We start from the raw sequence: 20,301 nt of genomic DNA, 5'->3' as shown, positions 1-20,301 counted from the left end.
ACCCTCTGAAATATTCCATCTAGGATTCCCCCTGAGAGCCAGTTTATGAGCCACATAAACAAACCCATGACATTATTTTATAGTTACATCTAGTTTTGGATCCAAAACAGTATCAGTAACTAGTTGACTCTCTCCTCTATTTAATAGCCTTGGTTCTGAAAGGATTTTGATTATCAATAGTAAAATCCACCTTTAAAAGATAAAGCCATCATGGATGCTACAAAAAGAAAGTGTTTTGGCCTTTGAGGGTGGTTTCAGGGAGGGGGCAAGCAATGGACAGTGTTGGATGCTTCAAGCTGAGTGTTTTGAGTAGACCACTCACTGAAATGTATAAACTCAATTTGTTAACAAATCAGCCCCATTACCTTATTGTCACAGCTGGTTCGTGTGCAGAGGATTGTTGATAAAATACTACTGAAATGTGAGATGGCAGACATTTTTGCAAATAGGGTGCCTGCAGGAAAGCACCCCTGTTTCTGTAATTCTAACAGAAAAAACCCCAATAACAACAAAAAACACACTGAATTCTGCAAGTGTGGAGACAGCTTGTAAAATTTTCAATATTGCTTTTTATAATCTATCACGATTACCCTCTCCCTCACAGCTTCACAACTCGGATAAATATTCTGTTTTATTACAGATAATCTAGTGGACGTGGGGAGGCCCTCCACAGTCCTGGGATTCTCTGCCTCTCCCATAGGGTTGGCTCGGCCAGCCTAGTTAAGCAGGTGAAGTCCATGTGGGGACCTGCTTTGTCCCTATGGTGAGGAAGGGGGCTATCTAAACAGAAGCATCGATGTGATAAATCAAGGGCTCTGTTCTCTCTCTAGAGAAAGTTACATTGTTCTGCTATTCTCTTAGAGGAAGAAAGCCATGCCAAGCTTGGAACTCCTGCTACCCTCCCTTCACTTGAGTCCTCAGTCCACTCGCCTTATTTTTCTGTTTTTCTTTCTTTTTGTTTTTGAGACGGAGTCTCGCTCTATCACCCAGGCTGGAATGCAGTGGCACGATCTAGGCTCACTGCAATCTCTGCCTCCCGGGTTCAAGTGATTCTCTTGCCTTAGCTTCCCAAGTAGCTGGAATTACAGGTGCCCGCCACCACGCCCAGCTAATTTTTGTATTTTTAGTAGAGATGGGGTTTCATTATGTTGGTCAGGCTGGTCTTGAACTCTTGACCTCAAGCTATCCACCCGCCTCAGCCTCCCAAAGTGCTAGAATTATAGGCATGAGCCACCTCGCCCAGCCCACTCACCTTATTTTTTAATTCTACCAGACAACACAAGCATCAACTCAACAGGGTCCTTGCCACTTATCTGTTGAGGACACACTTCCTTGGCTATGCCATTGCTTTGGTAGCTTCCCTTTTCATGGGCTTGTTTCTTTCTCTATCACAAAGCTTTGCTTCTTATCTCTGCCTTTCCCAAAGCCACAACGTGCTTTGTGGACCTTTGAAAAACAGTGATTGCAGCATTAGTACAATTTATCAAACTGCCCCGAGACCTGATAACCAAATCCAGCCTCCAGGGAAACATGTATTCATATCTTGCTCACACATCAGACATAGTTAACAACTGCATGCTAGGCATAGCAATTAAATTCAGCTGTGTTTCAATAGGTCCCATTGGATTTCTTTCCAGAAAGGACAATTAGTAAACCACAAGAACTCACGGGGTGTGACCAACAGCGAGGTGCCTTTGCCGAAGTTGAGTGCATACCCGAGGTTTGAGTTCCACAGTGCGTTCTCCCTAAACAAAAAACCCCTTGCAGTAGCCACCATGTCCCTTCTCCTATGATACCTATTAAAGCTAATGTCTGAAAACCAATCACACCGCAGTCACACAGACTGTGGGTCACCCATGGGCCCTCAATGATGTAAATAAAGCTTCCCTCTTCCAGGAGACCATTGCTGACAAGGTCACCACTCCCCACAGTGAGGTAGGTGATCAACATTGAGATCTGCCATCTGAGGAAGGGGGCCCTGTGACATGTTATGAAGTCTGGAGTTTTCCTATGTCCAGCAGAAGGACGTGCTGGTCTGGACTGGGAACAGACAGGGGCATGGACAGGAGCAAGGGTTCAAGGGTGAAGGTGGGGGGAAGATATCACAGAGAAAGGAGTTGGCAAGTCTCTTCTCACTCACTCTGCATTGTACTTTAGTTGCACTTACTGCTTTTACTTCACCAATGTTCTAACAAGTTAAGGGTATAGGATGTTAAGCAGGTTTCCTTAGTGTGTCTCCAAAACAGTCATTGGAAGGTCATTCTAGACCACTTCATCCCATTACACATAACACATATCACTCTGGAAAAGTTATCTGAGTATTCAGGACTCTCTGTTCTCTATTTGAGAGCCCTTTCATTCTGTTGCCCAGAGTGACAGAGTACTGATGATAAATCAGGACTCTGAATCCCCAACACTTACTTGGTTCAACAGAGAGTTTAGTGCCTTTTCCAAAGATGAGATTTCCTTGGCCTCCTCCATAATTCACACAGTCCTATGGGGCTTTACAATAATCAACAGGTGGGAAGGATGGAGGGGAAGACTGAGCAAGCGCGATCACCTTCCCCTCTAGTGGAAGTCTCCCCACCTTGCAGCCTCTGTTTCCAGTTCCTTTGCAAGGTCAGGACAGTTCTCTAAAATTAACAGCTGGCTGTGCAGATAGATCTGAACTTGATCTTAAATCCCCTGTTTTGTTCCTAGGACACTGGGTTCTGACAGAATGCTTGTGCCAGAGGCACAAGAGGACAATAGCAAGGTTGGGCAGAACCATCCCACCCAGCACAGGAGGTCAACATCGAGGTCCCAGGGGCTACTTTAGGGACCAGGAGCACCATGCCACATTCTCCGCCATATTTCTTTTTCTTTCTTTTTTTGAGATGTAGTCTCGCTCTGTTGCCAGGCTGGAGTGCAGTGGCACGATCTCGGCTCATGGCAACCTCCGCCTTCTGGGTTCAAGCGATTCTCCTGCCTCAGCCTCCTGAGTAGCTGCGACTACCGGCACGTGCCACCATGCCCAGCTAATTTTTTGTATTTTTAGTAGAGATGGGGTTTCACCATGTTGGCCAGGATGGTCTCCATCTCTTGACCTCATGATCTGCCCGCCTCGGCCTCCCAAAGTGCTGGGATTACAGGAGTGAGCTACCGCACCCAGCTTATATTTAGCATTTTTATATATCCAGAGCCAATGAAGAAACCAGTGAAATTTTCTACTTCTTCTTGACCTAATCCTTAGGATTGCCAGAATTCATCAACTAACAGACTTCCAACCAGCTCAGGGTCTCAGGCACAAAGAAACCAGGTACTTAGATCCTCTTGGGAGTGGCAGTGTCTTAACCCCACAGAAACTGCCCAGAACAGCACCATTGCTCACTCAGGTCAGCTTTTAATATTGACCCATTCCCCCAACTTACTTGGTTTTACTGTCAGTCTGGTCCCTGCTCCAAAGCGCATGTCATTGTTATTGTCACAGTAATACATGCTCTAACAAAAACCTCCTGGGGAAAACTTGCAGCCACCTCCCAGCAGGCAGGGACAAGGGGGAGCAGCACTGACAAGTACCACACCACACACAGTTCTATTCTCCTTTTCCTACAGAAATGGGGTCATTTTGTCATGCTTCTAGACTGTAAATATGGGCACTTATCAGTGCACTGAGCACAGTTAATTGAGACCCCAAATTGGCACACTGGGACATAATCAGCTTTCAAACAGGTCCCCAAATGGTGCATAAACCAACACTGCAAACAAATTATGCCCAGGTACACTATTTGTCTTCAGGGACCACTTTGTATGAAGAACTTCCTGAGAACTTCTACAATTTGCATCTTACTCATGGGTCAAAATACTCAAACTACTCATCTATGTAATTTCATATAAATTATCATGTATTTGTTTCATAATTGCACATAATGAAACATGGCAGTGCTTTGGGGGAGAGAAGTTGGCATTTGTTTATGTTCTTAGAGGGTCAAGGTTTTGCTTTTACTTCACCAATGTTCTAACAAGTTAAGGATATAGGATGTTAAGCAAGTTTCCTTAGTGTGTCTCCAAAACAGTCATTGGAAGGTCATTCTAGCCCACTTCATCCCATTACGCATAACACATATCACTCTGGAAAAGTTATCCGAGTATTCAGGACTCTCTGTTCTCTATTTGAGAGCCCTTTCATTTTGTTGCCCAGAGTGATATCATCAGAGACAAAGTCCTGATGATAAATTAATTCCCAAACCACTGTTCTAAAGGAAATACACAGGGTAATAAAGACTGAAGAAGCTTGGAGCAGAGAGGTTCTGTTTTCACAGGTGGAAAGGAAAGCCTCCGTAACAGGTATAAAAATAGCCCAAGAACTGACTGAATGCAGGTATGTATCCTCAGTGAGATCACCTCCCACTGGAAGGAAGGAAGGACTACATCCAGCCAGGATATCCCCTCTACAGTATCCCTTGTTTTAGGGGAACACACAGTTAAGTTACCTCACGGTTTCTGTTACCTACCAAGGGTGACCTGAAGTCTTGTTCCAGTCCCAAAGCTGAGTTTACTGGCAGTGCCGGTGTTTACACTGTGAGATGCTTCATAACAGAAACCTGCTGCTTGACTTTCCATCTGGTGTTCACTCCCTCACTCAGAACTCTCCCCATGATCTCTCCCAGATGGGCAGCCTGGGTGAGCCCTCACAGATTCATTTCCCTTTCCCAAACTCCACAGCATTAATTCCTATGAGGGCAGCCAGACTCTGGCCAGATACTCACTTGACTAACATTACCTGCTGATTGCCCTCTTTGACCTCAGTTGATCATGGGGTGCTGACTAGACGGTTAAGGCTGAGGAGTTGTCAAGTTCAACTCTGAAGACATTGAGAATTGAATTCTTTGTCCTTTCTCTTTCTGGGTTTTATGTTAATGAATCCCTCTTGTCATACTTGATGAGTGATGGGGCCAAGAAATCAAATGATTAATAGCTGTTCTTATTTAACGGCCCTAAGTCAGGCAGAGAAGAAAGTATAAAGACAGAAAAGGAGAAATGGCCAAATCTCTACACAGCCATTTCCACATTTCCTATGAAAGCAATTTTCGTTGCAAAGGTGCTGCTGGCAAAGTGGCTTCCATATGTTCGTGACCCATCCTAAGCTCATATCTTTTGTCTGCTGGCATCCAGATTTTCCAATGATGGACTCCTACTCAAACACAGTTGCCAAAGGGCAGATCTCAGGAGTCCTCCAAAGCACAAACTGCATCACCTCCTTCTCTACATGGCTCAAAACCTCCCATGTACTTAGGACAGTGCCAACAATGGTAGTGGCACCGGAAGCACATGAGCCAAGGTTTAGAAATGTCCCCATGGGGACTGCATTTTGAACCCCACCTCCCAGGCAAAAAGCACTTACAGGGCTGGACGATTAGACAATTAGACGATTGCCAAAGGTGAGTCTGTCAGCACCTCTTCCTGAATATGCACTCTGGACCAGCCCTTTGCATAAATCCCTCTGCCAGAAAAATTCATGCCCTGAACCTCCCAGAACCTCCACAGCTGCTCTGAAACCCACAGACACCAGGTACAGCTAATAGCCCTGGTCATTGCTACTGGTCACTTCTCCCTCTCCTCTGTTGCTGGCATAAAAGCTTGAAACACACATAACCTGAGTAAGGGCCCTGGAGAAAGTAAGGGCCCTGGAGATGATGACTGCAGTTTCTTGACACACTGCCAAACAACTGCATCACTGTTGGCTTCTTTATGAATGTGGACCTGGCCCCAGGACCCTCATGTAGGAGAGATGGGAAGAATGGAGGGCCCTTAGCCACAAATATTAAAAGGAGTATGAAAAGACACAATGGTTTGTTGATCTGGAATCCAAAGGAGGACAACTCAAATGTCAGGCTAGAACAAATTATAGGAAAAGGCATAAATATCTTACTTTCTGCTCAGACTTACTGGGCCTAACTGCTAAACGAGTCCCGGTCCCAAAAGTCAGCTTGTCTCCACTGCTTTTCTTCTCACGGCTGTCAGCAGCTTTACAGAAACAGGGCAGACACCTGTCACCAGTGTCTCCTCACCAACCTGTCTACCCAGGCTTTTTCATGACACCGATCCCACAAATGCCCTACAAAGCCCAGCAGTGTGCAGCTTTTCTTACACATCTCTAAGTCACAGGCTCAGGATAAATCTCCAAGCTCGAAACTACAGATTGAGGTTCCATTTTGGAAGTCTAGACACCCAAACAGCAAGCACTGTGGTCCACAGAGATGGTGACAATTTTTTTTTTTTCAAATTTAACTCAGTTTTAAAACTGTAGGTCTCACCAGTGAATGGATGTGATTAACGCTCTTGAAGGCAACACATGGAAATTCTTAATGAATCACACTAATGAAATGCTTGTGTTGCACTTGGAATTTCACTTTTCCTTTCCTTAGAATCAAATACTTCCCAGCCAGAAAAAGTTTATTTAATATGCAATGAAACCCAGGTTAGGACTTGAGTGTGTTTTATACTCACAAGGCTTGACTCTCAGAATGGTTCCTGCGCCAAAGACCAGCTTGTTTCCATAGTCCACACAGCATCAAACTCCTCTACAAAAACAGTGGTTGAGCATGGGTGGTGTGTGGGATGGGGCTAAGTTACTTGGTTCTGGAAACAGAGGACTGTTCCACTTCGCATTTAGGACCTGTTGATATTTGCCCAAGAAGCTGAAGACATTGTGATAATTGCAGAAACTTGTAAAAGTAAAAAGGCCAGTTGTTTATTGGAATTTGGCTTCTGTCTGCTCTTTGCTGCTTGGACTAGGATAAATGCTACAACTCCCCCAAGGTTTACTGTATCTTTTCTTTCAGGATTTTTCTAGTCTTCTAGCCAGAATTTTCTTTCATCTCATTAATTCTAATCATAGCCCCTTGTTCCAAATAATTCCACTCTGCTGTGATGTCCTCTAGTTTCAAAACCCTTAGCAACTACCAACCACTAACAGCTTCTGGAGGCACGGCTTGGAAAACGAACTTGTTATAGCTGGTTTCCACATAAAGTTTTCAAATATTTGGGGCTCTGGTTTAGAGCCCCTCTGACTGTCCCTTGCTGGGTAAGGCTTTCTTATGCTGAGTTGCTCTTAGTAGCAGTGGGATTTTCCCTGCGTGTGTTACGTTCTCGCCTGGGGACAGTTCCCTGAACGGTTGTGGCTACTATAGCACCTGTGGGAGGGAGCAGACTGACTGTCACTGGGTCCCTCCAGGTCCCATGGCTCAGCTCTGCTGCAGTCTCACTTTGTAAGTCTGGAACTCTCTGAGCCCTCTGTCCTTAGACACAGAGTGAGGAGAGACCATTTTTCTATCTTATTCAGAAAGAAGAAAAAGACTTTGATGTTTAAAGGTGCTTTATCCAACCTAGCTGGGAGGTGCTTTGTAATGTAATTGTCACTATAAAATCTTACCTACCCAAATCCTCAATACTCCTGCCTTTAATTTCTAATGCAGCAAAATAGAAAAAAGATTCTTCTAGGCAACTGAGTGGTTAAGACAGAAAGGTTCCATACTTCCAGTTCTCGCTCTTGCAAGCATGCTTTTTGTTCCATTTTGTATGGTTGTCTTTGGTTACAAAGTGAACATATTCAAATTTTCCACAGCTTTTAATTGTAGGTGCAAAAGAATATATTTGCCCATGTTTCTCACATTCTTCTACCCTGTGTATATATATCCAGTATCTCTCTCTTTCTCTCTCTCTCTTTTATCTATCTCAGAAATAGTTGTTTTTAACAGTTAATTCTGTGCCTCACCCAAAATGTCATTAACTGTGTATATATATCCAGTATCTCTCTCTCTCTCTCTCTCTCTCTCTATCATTTATCTCAGAAATAGTTGCTTTTAACAGTTAATTCTGTGCCTCACCCAAATTGTCATTAATTAAATGCAGATGTGCTGCCACATAGATAAACTTCATTGGAAAAAAAGAAAAAACCAAACCCAGAGATTTCCAAGTTTAAACTTTCCCCCTGAGATCAGTGCTTAGTCTTCTATTTAGATAATTCTGCCCCACCCAGAGCACTAGCTCTTAGCACCTTTCCTGATACCTTGCTATTTGCAGAGAGAGACACAACACTGAATTAGTTTTGTAAAATTATACTGCCCGACGTTCCGTCTGCCTGCCTCTCTGGGTCTCTTGGTTTGCTTGTCTCTTTGATATTCTATGTTTCTACCATTTCTCCCAAACGCTTGCAGTACTCAAAGCTAAAATTATCACACAAGATAAAAGTGAAGATGCAGTCATTCTGCCTGAGTTCTCTTCACATGCCACATTAGCACTTGATGGCAGCAGCAAAAACAGAATTGTGAATCATATTTTCTAGTTTTGAATTAAATAGTCAGGACTGGAATTCCCCCGGAAAACCCAGATATTTGGCTGCCACCTGTCTCTACCAGTTATGAACAAGGACAGATGAAAATTCTCTAAGCCTGCATGTCTACTATGACCCCCAGAATCTTATGCAGGCTGATTTCCTGACCAAGGATGAAGAACTTACTGGGTATGATGGTGAGTCTTGTTCCAGTCCCAAAGGTTAATTTCTCATTTCCAAAGTTAGATACACAGTGTTCTAAGTCATTGCAAAAACCATCATTTTAAACTCTCCAAACTCTACTGCAAGCCCCTGCCCTGTTTCTTGCAAATCTCCTTCCTGCAATGCTTCCACAACATCAAAGGCACCAATGACCCTTTCCTACCGTTTCCTGCTGGAACAGCTGAGAGAAACCGGAATGAAAGGCTGTAATTAGGAGAGGCTTGACATGTGCGATCTGTTTTGATTTTTCTGCCACATTTTTCCTCAGAGAGAAACAGAAATCTTCTTTCTCTCTCCAGGTGGTATCTATCAGTGCATCCCCCAGGTCTAAATACAAGAGGGAGTGTGGACCCCCTGCCATCTTTCTCATCCTTTTACACCATCCCATATTCGGTTTTCTGTAGAGTCACCTCATTTCCCTTCTAGCTTCCTAGTCCCTCTCCTCTCAGTTGAGAATGTCCCTCCATTCTCTGCTCCTGAGGCTTGTGCCACAAAGGGCCCAGCTTCTCTGGTTGGCACAGATGTGGGGGGTGAGCTAGAGAGGCCAGCTGTCACTGCAAGTGACATCGCCTGCCCCCCCCACTTCAGGAATGTTCAAGGAACATTCTCTGGGTTTGGTTTTTTCTTTTTTTCCAGTGAAGTTTATCAGTGTGGCAGCACATCTGCATTTAGTTAATGACAATTTGGGTGAGGCACAGAATTAACTGTTAAAAACAACTATTTCTGAGATAGATGATAGATAGATAGATAGATAGTTCAAGGAATGAAATAAAGATCTGTCCAAGCATAAATCATTCTCGGGGTGGGTGGGGGGGCCTCTTTACTCTGGTCCAGAAAAAGTTATACCTAGAAGCAGAGAAATAGAGTAGCAGACTTTGACAGCTCTTTCTGCAATTTAAAGTTTTTGCTCAACACAATGGTGATGGAAATTTTTCTTTGACTTACTTGGAATGACTGTCAAACTTGTCCCTGTCCCAAAATAGAACTGGTTACCGGTGTTCCACTGTGATAGGAAGCTCAACAAAAACCAGGCAGAAGAGACAGCCAGAGGTTACACCTGGGGCCCCACCAAGCGGTGGACCAAAAGGCAGACCGGTAGGCAGGCAGGCATCTCCTTTTCCTGTGCAGGCACAGGAGCAAGGGTATTACTGGGAAGGAGCTCCAGGGCTTACAGCAGCTGTGACCATGTGCAGCTGGAGGGACTGATTCCTCCTGAGAGAGGATTAAAAGGAAGGCTAACGTGCATCTTGTGCTGCTTGCTGTCTAATTAAAGGTGTAGGTCCATTTGTTTTATGCTCGGGCATTTAAAAAATTCTTTTTCTTTTAAGACTTAATTTCTCTCCTGATGATCACATGATTCTGAAGTGGATTTTAATCAGGACTCTTTATATCTTTGGACTTTATTTCTTTGTGAAACTTATGGAACAATTCATCTTCTCTAGATTAACCCCATATGAGGCTCTGATCACCTTGCTTCTTTCTGACCTGCCTCATTTCTCTAGCACCCCTATCATGCAATGTCCGTTGCTTATTCCCCATTTATCCCCCATGTGCAGTGAGAACGTGCTGATAGACCACAGGTTGTTTTTCAAATTGCCATGTGCAAGTCCCATGTTATCTATGCTACCTTTTAAGGACTAAACCTATATTTGCGATTCCACGACCTTTTTTTCTGATCAGAGTCAATGTATCTCGATTCTCTCAATTTTGGGTCCTCAACCACGATGCCATCTGCACAGTCATTTAAGCCCTAATGTATGAGACTGTTAGCCCCAGCGCACTCCACAGGCAGCACCCCAGGGAGACTTACTTGGAATGACTGATAAGCTTGTCCCTGGCCCAAACATCACCTTGTCGTAGGAGGTTGTCACACAGCCATCCAAACCTTTACAATAACTGACAGGTGACTCTTAAAGATTTTAGAGCCCAGTCTTGATGCCATTTCAAAAGGCATCTCAGGTACGATTCAGCATTACCTATAGGATCTGTGAGTTGGGGCCACAGTGAGGCCAGATTCTGTTGGGAATGGTAGGAAACTCGCTAGGATTATATGCAATACATACTTCTTCACCTTTGTGTCATTACAATTTCTCACATGATGCCGGTTTTAGAAAGCATCATTGAACTCCCTGTCTCCTCCTCCCTTCTCTATTATTCCCCAATTCACACAACATCTCCATCTGCATCTCATTTCCGTCTCTAAGCCCTAGCTTGGTGACACCAGGTCCTCAGACACCATTGATCTGCTTTCTCTGAGACAGCATATGCTCACCGGCTCACGTGATTAAAGAACTGGAAATGCCAGGCTCTCAGAGGCAGAGATCTGGGCTACCAACTCCTTATCTCTGGTCAATATGTTGTTCTCATTTGTCTGCCTAATGAAGAGCTGAGCTTTCTAAGTGGATGCATTTTGCTGTAATGACAACTGCCAGAGAGCTAACAACAAAGGCTGAGCTCTGAAGGCAGTTTTGACCTTTCAGATCCCTTTGGCATATTTCAGTCAATAGGATCCCTAGCTCAAATATCAGTCTCTCAATGTTGGCTCCCACACTACTGGGCTTGGAGAAACTCAACAGAAAATGGGCACTATTGGTCCAACCTGCACCCTGCTCATTAGAACCAGACTTCACTTGGAGGCATCTCACACATTCAAGATGATCACAACAACTCAACATTCAGCCTTGTAGTGGCACTGGCATATTCCAAATCCACACCCACCTGGCATGAATTTATTATGCTGCCACTGAATGGAGCAGATACAGGTGGCAATGTCAGGTGGCCTCCTCCATACACACTGAACTGGGATTGTGCTATCTGCCTGACCAACTCTGCCTGCACAAGGACAGCTACTCCAGAAATATAGAGACTTGACTCATCCCTTTGGCATGAGAGGACACTGCCCTTGATAGGGATCCTAGGAAAACAGAGTGTTCTGCAATAGCAACTGGAGCGATGACGCCCTTCTCTGACACCCACCTCACATCTCAGTCTTATCAAGCTGCAGTGAAAGACATACTCCTGCTTTTCAACTTTGTTTCCCTTTCTGTCTCTTATTCCTTTCATTTATCATTTCTGAGCACCCACGGGGTTTCAGACTCTCTTTAATCCATTTCCACTTGACTCCCTTAGAATCCCTACAGGAAACAGCCAAAAGGCCTGAAATGTGGAAGGGAGCAAATGTACATAAGGAACGCTGTGAGTTTAGGTCTTTCCAGCTTGCTTGGCTTCATGGTTAGTCATGTCTCCTTTCCTAATATCAGCTTCTCATAGCTGTCACGCATCTCCCTGCTTCAGGGACTTTTACAGCGACTGTCAGAAGGAACTTTATGTATCTTAAAAAACAGTCAAGTTTCTGTCTCTTCCCAGCAGGGTGCAGCGGCAAACACACCAAAGCCAAATCTTTCTATCTGCTCTAATTATCAGCCCGGATACAAGTCACCACGAGGAGAAAGGTATTAAGCCGTGTACCTGAAACTCTTTGGAATTAATTGTAATCCCTTGCATGGTGGTTTCAGCAATAGGGAATGGACACAGTGGATGTTTATTTCTGTCTATCCTTTCTCTCCCCCCCCCCCCATAGTTTTGCATCTATAGAAGCAAAAGGAGATGACAGACAGGAAACAGAGAGGGATTTGAAATAAGACCTCAGATTCCCATTCAGGTTTCATTTTTTCCCACTCCACTTTCATTTAAAACCCATTCTGAACCAAATACCACATACCTATTCAAACTCTGCTCTCAATTTTCCTCTTTTTTGTGGATGATGCTGGTGGAAATGGCCTTGGCTATACCAAGAATAATTTAAGATTGATGTAAGGAAGGACTTTCTGACAGGGAATGCTACTAAACATTAGAACAGGTTACTCAGGGGAGTCATTTGGAAAGGATGACCTCCCCCTCAAAAAAGTTAGGGCATCACTTCCAGAGAAGACATTGAAAGCAGGAAAGATTCTGACTTTCCAGGGTTAAGGTCAGCTGTACACACAGCAGGGAGACAGACCTAACAACTCAGGGTCCAAAAGGAAATCTGTGAATATTGAGATTAAAGAAGAGAAGGGACCTCAGAGGACACCACTTAACTTTAAGCAATATCTGGTTCTTTAAAACCTGACACTGGGGTGAAATTCCAGAATTTCCAGTATACTGCTGTGTCTTGTTATACTTACTTGGATGGACAGTCAAGATGGTCCCTTGTCCAAATGTCAGCTTTCCATAGTTAGTACCACCAGCATTAGCACTGCACTGGAGGCCTTTACAAGAACCGTAGGGGGACTTCTGAAGCTCACAGACTTCCTCCTTTTTTTATTCTGGGGAGAATAAACTCACACAAAGGGGCCTGGGTCTGTGAGGCTCAGTTTCTTCCCACCAAAGGTCCGAAGACCATTTCCACCTCTGGTCCTGGGACACTGACCTGCCGCGTTCCCCCCAGGTCCGGCTTCCTGCCTCCCGTCTCTCTCCATTTCCTCTGGTTTTTGTCTTGAGGCTTACTGATTTCTCATGTTCAGCATCTCTCTTTCTAAAGGTCTCATTTCCATTTTACAGCATCATTTTCAGGACAATTTCTCTGATCAGTTTTCAAGACACGTCCTCCCCTCCCCTCGAGGTGTCACACATTTCTGATGACAATGAATTGATTACAAGGAGACAAGAGGAGAGTGTTCAGCTTTTTGGAGACTGACTAGCATTAGATGAGGTTTAGACTGTAGCCTCATGAAACAGTATCTCCTGAGCTTCCCTTCATGCCTTAGCATAAGAAATAAAAATGATGGGCACATTTAACTGAGCTTTCACACAACGCAGCTTTTTTGTCAGTCTTGAATTTGGTGAAATGTAAGTAGTAGCTCACAGAAAAAAGTTTTTATCTGTGCCTCGTTATGGTGATTAACTACCCTGGGGATCATTCTGGGCTTAGCAAAGAAAGACCTTTGTCCTGGAAAACCCCTGAATCCCAGGAAAACCAGGACATCTGGTTACTCCACAGTCTCACCTGAGGTGTTCTGACTTCACAGAGCAGCCCAGTGGCCACAGTGGTAGGGTTAAGTGAGGTCTGTGTTAGAGGCAGGCTTTTGCACATTTACTTGGGGTTCCTGTAAATTTCATCCCTTGACCAAACAATGCTTCTGTTGCCAACAGACACAACCACAGGAATCCTGGGAGTCACCCTGGCTGTGTCTGGATGTCACAAAAAATGTGAAGAGCAAAATCCAGGCAGTTTCATGATGTGGTGATGATCAAACCCTGTCCCCCAGGGGTATGAAAAACAGACACCTCTTTAATTGAATTTAGTTTTCTTAACTCAGACTTTTTTTGGACTGAATTTATGCTAGCTTGTTTAGTCATGTCTTCAAGCAACCACTTATTACAAAGGGTTAAAATTTTAGCTTGCTTACTATCATGAAAAGGGTGAAGCTATTATTTAGCTAAGAAGATGTATCCATTTTTTTTAAGGACAGCAGTCAGGGATTCAAACGACCCTTCCCATCTCTTCACTATTTCACAGTATTCACTGTCTAAAGAGCTTCCCACCCTCTCTTCAGCCTCCACAGAACATAAGCAAAACCAGATGCCTGCCCTCAGCTGAGGCCCTCAAACAGACAGGCACCAAAGTGTTGCTGTGGCAATAATCTCTGTGTTCCACTTACTGCAGGAAAACAGAATTTAATCATGGGTTCCTTGGACACCAGCCTTGCCATGTAGTTCCTGCAGCTAAAGAGTCCACTGCATGGAAAATCTGGCATACAATTACTGTCCAGAGCTCTGGAAGAATGCTAGCCTTGCACAGATATTTTCTTTGCCTGGTTAGGCTGTCAAACTCCCTGACCTCGTCAACATTTTAAAGGGTAGGAGCTGTTACAGTTCTCAGTCCCCTAAGAGGCTGACCAAGTGCTGACAGGGGCTCCCAGCTTCTCTGCATCCTGGAAAACCCACTGCAGAGCCCCGCCCTAGTGTGTTTCTGGTAAGAAACCAAAGAAAAAAGGCTACTGTCTGGTCCCTAGCCTTGGCCTCTGTAAAGCGACTGAGTCCTTGAGTCTCCTGGGATGTTTATATGAATCCCCTTGAAGCTTTAATTTGATAAGACCTCAGTGGAGACTGCTGAACGCCTGGGATTTAACATCATATATTATTCATTGTTGCTGTTGCCACAGACGTGCTGATTTTGCCCCTGCTGAGCAAGGCACTTCTGCACATGGGAACTTGATGGCTAACCACACTGCATGTTCTTCAGGCAGGGCCTATCCCAGAACATTCCAAGGTGTCTGCTAGCAAGTCTGCATTAACTCCCTCAATGCTGCATGCACGGTGTCACTGAGTCCTTTACCACCCGCCCCACCACTAGAGCCAGTCTTTTTAAGAATTTTGCCTGGGCTGTGTTTTTCAAAGTGCCTCTCTTTAGTGTGCATCTCTTCTTAATCATAGAAAGCAGATCTGAGTAAGTAAAACTGGGGCATTTGGCCTTTACTCAACATCAGGGCACTTAGGAGATTGGGGCCCTTTAATAAGTTTTTCCCATTTTCATTTTATCTGAATTTTACAAGTCAGTCTTCTCCAGCCTTAGTTTATAAGCACCACTTTCAGAAGCCCACCAGCAGCACAGATTTTCAAGAAGTGCCATTAGCAACCACAGTGCCTTACTTTTATATCTAACATTTAAAAACTTTTCTAAGTACTCACACATTACCATTAGGGAAGGGTGGGTGTATATTTGAAGGAGAGAATGTACCACTCTATTCTCACGACTCAGAGGACAGATGAATTTTCCCCTTCTCAGGTGAACCAAGTAAAGTGGAGGCTGAATCCATTATTTTGGTAACCAAGGAAAAAGTGGGGTTAAATGCTCTGCCTGAGTTAACCAGACAGTTCCACCCACAGGACCTCAGTTACCAGACTGGGGATTGAGAACAGTTCTTTTCAGAGAGATAAAGTGAAGGTAAAAGAAGAAAAGGAGCTTGCTTATAGAATTTTCAGCATTAGTTAATGAAGTTGCAGGGTCCCACTATTTCAGGTGATAAATTTAAGAGGAGTGTTAGTAGCTAAGTCAGGACAATTTATATTTGGTCTACTGCATTTGCATAGTCACAATATGCCAATTTCCTCTTTATCTTTTTGGCAAACATTTCCTGACCCTTAGCTGAATCCCTCAGGATTCTGTATTCAGTTTTTCTCCTTGCACCAATAATCTTGTTTAAGATGAATGATAGGAATGTTTTGGGCTGAAAGTAATTTAGTCTTCGTACAGTAGAGTTCTAATCCCTCTGATGGGCACCATATCCCCCCAGCACAAACATTAGATTTGGAACCTAAGCTGGAATGTTTTGGATTCCATTTAAATTACTTTAAATGGCAAGTAATTTAAATCAGAAGTGTTTGAATCCCCCCTTCCCTCACTCCCTTCAAACTTACTTGGATTCACGGTTAAGAGAGTTCCTTTTCCAAATGTCAGTTCATAGTTGCCACTTCCACTATTCTCACAGCTACAGAAGGCTTTACAGAAACAGGAACAGAAGCTGCTCTTTGCAAAAGGGTCCTGGGGGTCAATGTGGTCTCGATTGCTCAACTCTTCATTAAACTACAGGTTTATAGGTTATTTGATAATAAGTCCAGAATGCAGCTGCTGTAGGTGAGTGCTGGGGTTCCAGAGGACAATGGAGCCCTGATATATATAGATTATATATATATAGATATATATATATGTATATATCTTTAAAGATTTTTAAAATTTAATCTTAATTTTTTTTTATCATTTTCTTTGTGACTAAGCTGCCATCACAGTTCCAGTAACCCATTTCTTTCTTTTTTTTTTCTTTCCTAATTATCTTCCCTTGGCTGGTACTCAGGTAGTTTCTACTTTTTGCACTTGTTGGGGTAACTATTTCTCTGCTTTTTTTTTCATTGAAATTGCATATCAACTCACCGGATTCTGATTTACTAGAAACTGATTGTAGAAGGGGACGGAAGCAAGACAGTTTTTACAGGGATGTGTTTAAAAGTGGAAATTTGAGGGTTTTCCTGTCTTTCCTGGTCTGCTTCTCTACAAAGGACTATGCAAAATGAGTATACGCCCCTCAAGGAGAGCTTGCAGGACATGGTCTAGAAAGGAAAAGACTGTAGCCAGCTGCATGTAGCTTCACCCTGTCATACTTACTTGGGTTGATGGTCAGCCTGGTTCCTTGGCCAAATACCAGCTTCTGAGCTCCCTGAGTTACACCACAGCACAAGGCTTTACAGAAACTGCCAGTGAGGGCCCACCTCTCCCCACTGAGGAAGACATCTGATCTGCCCTCCTAGCAGTCCAAGGCTGTGGCAGAGAATGGCCCGAATTTCACTAGCTAGAGAAGTTTAGGACGGGGTCTCCTTGGGCTGCTCATTTTCTCCTTCACAAAGCCTCCTTTAGCAGTTGTAGACATGGTCCAGATTTTCCAGTTTCCTTGCCAATCAAATATTTAACATCTTTGTTTTCACCCCATAGAATTTTAACTTTTTTTAAAAAATATTTCTTTCATCTTTTACAGAGCTCTCCCTAAAAACAGCTGGATTAAAAGAATCTTTAAAGTCAGAGTCTACTAGGTCTCCCGAGTAAAGTTAATCTGGCTTCCTCCTTAAAATTTCCGGTTTGAATGCGAGGGCCTGCTCATCTGGGACCTAATTTGTCCTGCTAAGACAGGAAAGGTGAAAAGGCAACGCAGAAAATCCAGGGGAAATTCTGCGCCGTGAGATCTTCTTGTCCCTCCACACTTACTTGGATTTATTTTTGTGCTCATCCCCTTTCCCCAACAGGAGCATTACCAGCACTTGTCACTAACAGGGAGCCATCCTCAAAATCAACTCTAGAGACTCCCACCCACAAGAACTTTAGTGTTGAAACAGACATGGTTTCTTCCTCTGCTCAGGGAAATTTAATTGAAAAACCATTTCTAATTTTGCCAAATGGAAAGGATTAGGAGAAAATCTGTTTGCCTCTGTTCTCCTTCCTCCTCCCCTTTCATCTTCAACAGTTTTAAACTATTTATAGAAACATCCCTTTAGGGTTAGAGAAATGTGGCAAATTTCTAATCTCTTCATCCTTTTTCTTGCTATCTATTTACTGCAGTCTTGTATTTACAATCTAAATTTACATTTCATTTCCATTTGCAGGAGCTTCTAATGCACTTTTCTATTACTTCCAGAACACTGTGTATAATAATAAACTCTACAGAAATAAACCAAATCACAAGAAGCTTTCAGGTCTGGAGGCTGACATTTCTCAAGACAGGTATGGGGCAAACAACTTATTTCTCTTCCAGGCAAGACTAAGATAGGGGCAGCCCAGTCAACCGAGCAACTAGGCTTGCAGGGTGGACATGCTATGTCTAAATAACTATCTATTGAGCCTTGCTCCTTGGGATTAATTTGGATTTTCTTTTTAATCTAGTTCCCAAATACCAGCTTCCCATCTTTTAGCTCTTAGAATCTCTCTGACAGGGAAAGCTTAAGTTAAATCTCATGGGGTTTTTGAATCTCAACAAATATTTCACTCAGTACACATCACAAATAGAGGAACCAAAAGAAGCATGAATATAACACCTTTGGGAGAGAATTTATAACAGTTCTTTGGGAAAGATGGGAATTATAAATAAAAGTAGAATTGTGTGTGCTTTTCCTGATTATCATTTTTAATATCTGCAGGACTCTAAATGTCCAATCCAGTTTGGAAATAGAGCAGCTGGCTCACGTGCTCTTTAGACCCTTGTTAACCAGGGAACACACAGGTTAGCATGGAATGCTTTTCTCTCTTATGCTGTTTTAGGCATAAGAAACCTTATGAAGGTCGCATGGAGTTCACATAATACATACTATGACATTCTGATTCTAGCCTTTCTAATGGGGATAATAATTTGGTCATGAAAGTAGTTTTATTTTGAGATACTCATTGAATAGTTGGTATCTTTTGGGAATTATGAGCAAAAGTTAAATTCCAAACAATTGTTTGCAATGAGCTTCCTTTATCATAGAAAGCAGAGATTCCCTCATGGAACAAAATTTCAGCTACATTCAAGTTAATTGAAATTAGGTTTGTTTTGAGAATGGTGGAGCAATACTTAAAATATTCCCCTGAGTATTGCATTTGGATTAGGGAATCCTTCTCTAAGCTTAGTTGCCACCTTTTCAATGAGGGACGCAGAAGTGAGTGGGTATCAAAAGGGGCTTCTCTGATGCAGAAAGCTCAGACAAGGCGGAGATGAAAATGTTCCATGAGGACCCAATTAGAAATGCAGCAGTTTACAGCACCCTGGGGCTTGTTTTCAGAAGTTCATGGTCTTTCTGACTAATTTGAATATTTGCTTTCAATCTTAACTTTTCCCTAAATATCAGCTTGTAGTCAGTGTCAGTACCAGAAAATCTTACACGGCTTTACCCAATTTAGCTTGGCTCCAAGATTTTGAGTTATGGGGATTACACAATTCTTTTCCTAATCGCACCAACATGGAAGCTTTGGGAAGACAAGTCAGCTGACACGGAGTGCTGGCTCAGTTGTTTATTCAGCAGGCTACATCTCACTGTTTCCTTTTGGATTAGGTTGCATTGCATACTCCCAGCCATTGGTATGTATTTTAGTCTAATCTGTCCTTCTTTTGTCCTTTCTAAATGCTTTCTGCCCCTACACACTAAAACTTCAATTCAGATTCCATTTGTCAGACACATATCTCCAACATTAACAAAAATACACTTAACATTCCCAAGTACTTAAAGGTGTTAAAGAAACAGTCCCAAAGGGGCTGCAGTCAGGGGCTGCCCACATTGTCATTTTCTCCAGAAAGACCCATGGTGAAAGATGCTAATAACTGGGCAGGAGATTCAGTTATCTTTCACTGAATTTCTAAGGATGGTGGCTTATGTTTGGAAACAAATAACATTCATTAAAACATACCTGGTCTAACACTCAGAGTTATTCCTTTTCCAAATGTCAGCTTACTATTGGCTCCAGTATAACACAATGACATGAGGATCTACAAAAACTCAGTTGCCCAAACTCCCCTTGATATTTACTTAAGTGCTTACTTGTCATCCAAGAATCCCCCTGATAAAACCAGCTGTTTATAGTGTGGGACTGGTGGAAGAGTTTATGGACCACCTGGGGCCTTCCTTTCTCTTCACACTCATTGTCCCCTTATTGGAAATGTACCAACATCCCCTCACAGCATGCCCGCTGTGGTAAAATGGGAACAGCAACTGCCTCCCCCATTCTACAGAGGAGGAAAATAGAGGCTCAGAGAGTTAATCAATTTTCTCTTAGTCCCATGGAAAATCTCACCAATTATAATGAAGAATGAAGCCTTCGAACAGTCTGACTCCTTAACTCAGTGCTCCATTGATACTGTCATTCTCAGCTATTAGATAAAATAGCACATGAGGGCAAACAGCAGAGACCTGCGTGTAGTAGGAATACACCAGCAGTTGTTTGCATTGGAATCCATTAATGGGACTGCTGTAGTTTGGACTTGGGTTATAAAACAGAATGGAAAATTTGGAAATCAGCGTTCCAGGGAGAAATTTGGAAGCGTTATTCAGACTTAAATGGGTTTACTGTCAGTTTCGTTCCCTTTCCAAAGACCAGCTTTTCAGATCCGCCCTGAGTTACACCCCCACAGACTGCTTTACAAATACTGCCAAGACCCTTCCACCACGGGCTGGGAGCCAGGGCTCCACCCACTCTCCCAGGGGAAGCATAAAATTATACAATTGTATAGCTATTCCTGAAAAGGGAGGGGACCTATAGAACAAATCTG

General features: G+C 43.2%; 1 gene segment (V, D, J or C); it reads right to left on the bottom strand.

Moving 5' to 3' along the window:
- Window positions 1-20,301, bottom strand: part of LOC100439230 (T cell receptor alpha chain constant-like) — a 361,622-nt gene that overhangs the window by 52,535 nt on the left and 288,786 nt on the right. Inside the window, 1 exon segment of the C gene segment in view lies at window positions 12,703-12,786. Within this exon segment, the coding sequence occupies window positions 12,703-12,786 (84 nt within the window).

This window comes from Pongo abelii, chromosome 15 (genome assembly GCF_028885655.2).
Source record: "Pongo abelii isolate AG06213 chromosome 15, NHGRI_mPonAbe1-v2.0_pri, whole genome shotgun sequence".
NCBI classification, from domain to species: Eukaryota; Metazoa; Chordata; class Mammalia; order Primates; family Hominidae; genus Pongo; species Pongo abelii.
Note: the sequence above shows the minus strand (reverse complement) of the source record. Positions and strands in the feature narration are given on the sequence as shown.